At 42.2% G+C, this 6,632-nt stretch overlaps 1 protein-coding gene across 1 annotated transcript; it reads left to right on the top strand.

Moving 5' to 3' along the window:
* The first annotated feature begins 1,977 nt into the window (after positions 1-1,977).
* Positions 1,978-3,192, top strand: LOC112840485 (transcription elongation factor A N-terminal and central domain-containing protein-like). The gene is given in 2 exon segments (XM_025893919.2): positions 1,978-2,446; positions 2,449-3,192. Coding segments are annotated over 2 exon segments (1,107 nt in total). The 5' UTR covers positions 1,978-2,083.
* The last annotated feature ends 3,440 nt before the right edge of the window (positions 3,193-6,632 follow it).

Below are 6,632 nucleotides of genomic sequence, written 5' to 3'. Positions count from 1 at the left end.
GAGAAAAACAACTTTAAGTATGTACCTATGGGAGCTCCACAGAGATGAGAGGCTCTCCCTTGACAGGTAACTGAGGCTTGTATGCCATCCCAAGTAGGAGAAGGGAAATAAGGGTCTGGGACTGCAAAGGGGAGGAAGACAATTCACAGGAAAATGGGAAGAGCAAATGTTTGGTAAACAAATGTTTGCCATACCATATGGAGAAGTCGTTCTCATGTAAAAAAAAAAAAGTTATCTTTGGTAATGGCTCTCTTCCCATCACAGACTTCTATTTAAATTTTTTTAAACAGTTAAGGGAGAGGTAAAAGCTCTTGAGTCTGCTGGGCCTTGATTGTCTTCAGTTCAAAATAATCCACATGCCAAAGTGAAACATTCTGGGGCCACCAACCCTGAACCCCATCACCATCAGTTGAGATCGGGGTTTGAACTATGCAAACCCCTCAGGACCCTGGAACATTGGCCCAAGGCTGTGACTGTAATGTGTCTTACAGCTTGCCCTTCATTTGCTGCTGTCATGAAAATCCTTGGAAATCTTAAATCTTAATCTTAATCTTGGTGATTTAAGGAGTATGAGGAGAAGGGCGACAGATACTGCTTTTGAGTCTTGAGGTTGTCTGGAAAGATCAGGTTTACACTAGAAGGTTTTTGTCGTCAAGGTGCAGAAGTGAGGAGACTACTCCATTGTTTGGAGAGCCATGTAATAAAACCTTCAAAACCTGGAAAGTAGCAAAGTGGAAGGATCCTGAACTTTGCAGTCTTAAAATCTAGTCCTAGCTCTACCATTTATTAGTCATTTGGCCTTGACAAACACCATGACCTCAGCTTCCTCATCTGAATATGGGGATAAAAATAAACACCTTGAAGGGGTGTTGGAGGACAAATAAAATAATGTACATAGAGTACTTGGTTCATAGCAGGTGCTCCCAAAATATTTGTTCTTTCTTCTAAACCTTGAGGATTCCACCAGTGTTGTGTTCTAAAACAACCTTTAAACAATAGAAGCCTTTGTGAAATTGTCAGGCATTCTACCTTAGAAGTTGTGAGATTTGCAGGATGTAATTGGATATCATTTTAGTAACTGTTAGAACTGTGTGGCCCTACTGGTCAGGAAGAATATGGAAAGAAGATAGAATTCCATCAATGTCAAAAGTCATTGGAGCTAGATGGAAAAGAAATTAATATATCCTAGACAAAGAAAAGCAAAATCGAGTCATGTGACAGCCTGAGTCAGTTGCAGGCTTCCATGAGTAGTCTGGGTGGGACAGGGCTTAGTGGAATAAAATGAGAGTAAGCAGGAGTGATACCCTGGTAAGTAGCTGTGTGGCCATACCAGTTTGTGCAGCCCTGTATGCAAGCCCGACCACCTGTAACAGGAGGAAGTCCAGGTTTAGGCTACAAATAGGGCAGGCAGAAATCCAGGTCCAATCCTACCTAAAATCTCTGAATTCTCCCCAAATTGCCTGGGATGGCATTATTATTTCCTCAGTGGATAAGCATCTTTCAACTCTGGGAAGATTTAGAATTAAGAATAAAATGTTTAAGAGACTCACACTTAGAACATTAATATTTATGTATTAAGGATAAATCTGTGCCTATTTGGTAGTATAAGTATTTGTAATACTCAAAAGAAGTTGTTTGGCCTATTATAAAATTTACCTGCACTTAAAAAACCAATTTGAAATGTATGAGTAATCTTGATTGGTATATTTAAGTGTAATCTTTCTAAGGTTATGTCCAGTATTGGAACCGTTAAGAATACTTAAGAATCACCATCTATGTAAGTTTATTTTATTAAATTTATAAGAGTTACTTAGAAGTCGAGAAAGATTATTTTGTCAAGATATTGAAGGACTTCAAATGAGATTAAAATATTCAATTCATAAATGGGGTTTAAAAGCTTAGAGCCATATAAGTCTATAAATGGGCCTAATTATTAATCAAAGGCTTCCTTAAAAGTAATTGACGTTTCTCGACATGGAGTTCTCCCGAGATTCCCGGGCTCCTGTGCTTCTCGGTTTCCTCATCTGTAAGATGAAGATAAGCCATATACCTGACTCCAGCTCATTGTGAGGATGGAGATGACATGAATGTGTATGGCACATGGACTTCAATAAATGTACATTGCCTTCTGCTGTTAAGAGCTGTAAAGATGTCTGACCAGAATCAGGTAGCTGCCAAAGCCTCCCTTTTTGAGCAACTGATGTCTAAAAGGAATTTTGAGGATCTTGGCAACCACCTTACTGAGCTGGAGACTCTTCATGTGACTAAAGAGCATCTCCAGGAGACCGTCATGGTCAGGATGGTGTACAGAGTCCACAAAAACTGCCCTACGGTGGCTTTGAAAAAGAAAGCCAAGCGTTTGCTGTCAGAATGGAAAGCTCTTTATAAGGATCTCCACTTCAAACCAAGGGACAGCCCTAAATCATTCCCTATGGGCAGAAAGAAGAAAACTCCGGACTTTCTCATGCCCCAAGTCAGGATGAGATATCAGGTGGCTCCAGTTCTAATTCATCACCCCACAATGTTGCAAGGGCCATTGAAACACTTGTGCCTGAAAATGGCATGAGTCAAATGGAGCCCAGGGAGGAGCATTTCAGGGATGGTGGCCAAAAATCCACTGACCAGAGATCCAGTGAGTCGCTGGATCCCACAGTACCTGTGAGAGCTAAATGCACAGAACTTCTTTATGAAGCTTTAACGAGTTCTTGCACAGATCAGCCCAAAGCTGATTTGTGGCAAAACTTTGCAAGGCACATTTTTACCCTTCATTCGAAGAACCTCAAAAAGTACAAAACTTGTGTTAGAAGCAAAGTTGACAATCTGAAGAACCCCAAAAATTCTCATTTACAACAGAACTTGCTCTCTGGGACCACGTCTCTGAGAGAATTCACCGAAATGATGGTGATGGAGATGGAGATGACAAGCAAGGAACTGAAGCAGTTGAGAGCCTCCTACACGGAATCTTGCATACAGGAGCATCACCTTCCGCATGCCACTGAGGGCACGCAGACAAAGAAAATAAAATGCAGACACTGTGAGAAGATCAATTGCAAGGTCACCATAATCGCCAGAGGAACACTTTTCCTGCCAAGTTGGGTGTGGAATTCAAATCCAGATGAAGAGATGATGACCTATGTGATCTGTAACAAAAGTGGGAAGCAGTCGTATCATAGCAAGTGGGTCTGCCTGTGATGGTAAATAAATGTTCTCTTAACCAAGGGGAAAAAAAAGCAATTGACATTTACTAAACTTGTAAATAGAATAATAAGTTTTGTAAACTGAACTTTAAGGAAAAACTAGGCTTCTGAATTCATAAATTTAATAAATTAAATGTTAACTTTTAAAAACCAAAGATGGGGGTGCCTGGGTGGCTCGGTCAGTTAAGCATCTGCCTTTGGCTCAGGTCATGACCCCAGGGTCCTGGGATCGAGCTCCGCCTCCAGCTCCCTACTCAGTGGGGAGCCTGCTTCTCCCTCTGTCTCTGCTGCTCCCCTTGCTTGTACTCTCTCTCTCTGTGTCAAATAAATAAATAAAGTCTTCAAAAATAAATAAAAAAATAAAAATAAAAACCAAAGATGCCTCTGAATAATATTTTCTGTACATGAAATATTTGCTATGCCTGAGGTTAGAAAAAAAATCTCTTATTGGGGGGAAAAAATGAAATCTTAAGAAAGAAATCAGAACAAATTAAGCAGAAACTCCAACTGAAAGAGGAGTAGGGCCTGAGCCTGAATCCAGCTTACTGGTCTACCTCTTGGCTTCTCTCAATGCCAAACTGATGCACATCCCACCACCACTGTCACCCTCTCTCCATCCACAATTGGCTTGCAGCTACGCAGTGGGGAGAGAAGCCGAGTAGCACAGGGCAGGTCAATGGGGGAGATATACCAAGGAATGTAAAGATCATCAGTTTTGAATTCACACAGACCTGAGTTTGAATAACAGTCTCTGGGAACTTAGGAAAAGTATCTAAATTCTCTGAGGTTCAGTTTCGTCTTTTCTGAAGTGGAATTTTTTAAATGCCTATGCCAAGGGTCATTAAGAAAAATATATGTAATCCTGTATTTTCTTAACTTTCACCACTAGCCACTGGGGGTATGATTGTGAATGAGACACAACCCTGCCCTCAAGAATAGCTAAAGTGATGATTGCATTTATGATTAGTGCTCAACCAAAGGCTGCTACATCTATAGCTCATCATCAAATGGAGGAAATCAACATTGCCATTGAAGTCAGAAAGATCTGGTTTAGAGCTTAGAAATGCCACTTACTAGCTATGTAACTGTGGCCTCTGAGCCTGTTTCCTCTTCTGCAAATGGGGATAACTGATTGTAATACAGAGTAGTTGAGGGAATCAAACAAGCTGGTATGTGTGTAATAACATCTGGCACAGTGCTCAGCATATATAGGAGATTCTCACTGTATTGTAATATCCTATATGCATATGGCAGGTTTCTCCTGGCCCCACTGTACTGCACAAAAACTCCAAAGTACAGGGCTAATCCAGGTCACTGTCTTGTTGACCTCCAGGCATAGAGAGAATTTTGGAATTGCTGCTGGCCGGAAAGCCTGGCATTCTCTCCTGTACCCAGGGCCCTGACTGACCCTGAAGAACCAAGCTATTAGGCTGGAACAGATACATCAACATCTGGTTCCATTCAGTTTCTCTCTTATTTCGCCTCCTTAGAAGTTCATATAAAAGACTGCGTCCATACCTGCCCACTGCTAACCCCAGCTCTTTTTCTTCCAAAATTTCCTAGTGGAGATATCAGCTGTGACCTTCACATTGCCCTCATTTTTCTGGGCACCTATATAACTTCACATCCCAAATTTAAGGGCCTTCTTTTGGTCTAATAGTGATAGGTCTTTAGGCGTGTTGTGATGGCTGGTCAGTTCAGAATTCACACCAAACCCCCAGCAAGATGCTCCTAGTATCAGCAAGATACTTCCCCAGTGAAGATACTTCTTTTTAGAGCTTCCATTGCTGGGCACAGTCTTCTCACCCAAGTAGCTAAAGTTTGAACCCTGAGACTCATGGAACAAGATTCTCAGTAGTCCTTTGTGCCACAAACATCTTGCCATGCTCCCCTGGTGGGAGGTGTGGGAGAGGAACACTTTCCCTTTTTTTCCCTTCTAGGTTCTTTGGCTGGTCTAATGATTAAATTGAGATAAGACAGATTAACAGGAGAAAAATGAATAAATTTAATTTTCTACATACAGGAAACCCTGAAGTTATGAGGCTAAAAGACAGTCAAAAAATTGAGGTTTGTATGTCATCCTGAGCTAAGAAGGAGGAAGGGATCTTGGGCTTCGAAGGGAAGGAAGACAATCCACAGGAAGATGGGAAGAGCAAATGTTTGGTTAAAAAAATAAAAAAAAAAAAAGTTTATTTTGCCATGCACAGACAATGGAACAGAGAGAGGAATCCTAACAAACAGGCCTCTCCAAACTCTTCCTAGCGTACCACACATTGCCCGGACTCTTCGTGGTTATCTCTGGTGATAACCCTCTCTGGGACCAGACCCCCCCAACTAAATTCTTTTAGGCATTTAAGGGAGAGGTAAACAGCTCTTCCTGAGTCTTTCAGGCCTTGATTGTCCAGTTTGAAATAATCCACATGCCAAAGTGGCACATTCTCCAGTGGCCTGCCCTAAGCTCCACAAATCATGGAGCTGCTTGGACTGTGGCTCCCCCTCAGATTTCCATTCTTTCTTTCCCATTTTTCCCACTTGTACACAAAAGGAGTGATCCAATCATTTTTCCAGAAAGGCTACCCTGATACCTGCACCCTCTGAGCCAAGAAACTATTCCTTCTGTCCAGAGAGAGAGATAGCTTACAATGGATGTTTGCTTTGCTGTCTGCTTCCGACCACCCTTCCAGTAACGATACCTGGAATTTCCTCTGAGGAAACCCCTCTCCACTCTCAGTCCACATGCTTGGGTGAAACAGTCAGGGCGAGCCTGGAGAAGGAGAGTCTTAGTCAGTCTGGGGTTCCGTAACAAAATACCATAGATTGAGTGGCTTAAGCAATGAGAACTTATTTCTTACAGTCTGGAGGCTGGGAAGCCCAAGATCAAGATGCCAATCAGTTTGGCTCCCCATGAGGCCTCTCCTCTTGGCTTGCAGATGGCTGCCTTCTCATTACATCTTTAGATGGCAGAAAGAGGAAGCTCTCTGGTCTCTTCTTATAAAGGTACTAATCTCATCATGAGGACCCTATCCTCGTGGCCACATCTAAATTTAACTACCTCCCAAAGGCCCCTATCTCCAAATACCATCATACTAGAGGTTAAAGTTTCAACATATAAACTGATGGTGAAGGGAGATAAATCGGACTGTGGCAGAGAGCCTCACACTTCCCCCACTCCGGTGCCTGGTTCAGAGCCAAACACAGAACATAATCAGAGCCAATGAGGCCAAGTCCTTGCTCCTCTGGATGACTGAAACCTCGGACAATAAGGCCTGAGCTGTAGGCAAGCATCTTGACACCACATAGAGGACAGAAAGAGAGAATAGGTCCTAATGACACCTGGCCTGATGCCAGACTGACCTTACCCTTCTATATGCTTTAAATTTTGTAAGGCAAAATAATCCCTCTTGGCAATTTAGGTTAAGATTTTATGACTTGCAA

This window comes from Callorhinus ursinus, unplaced genomic scaffold, assembly GCF_003265705.2.
Source record: "Callorhinus ursinus isolate GAN/ISIS: 27379988/994484 unplaced genomic scaffold, GSC_fseal_2.0 scaffold19, whole genome shotgun sequence".
Taxonomy (NCBI): domain Eukaryota; kingdom Metazoa; phylum Chordata; class Mammalia; order Carnivora; family Otariidae; genus Callorhinus; species Callorhinus ursinus.
This window is presented reverse-complemented; position numbering and strand designations above follow the sequence as displayed.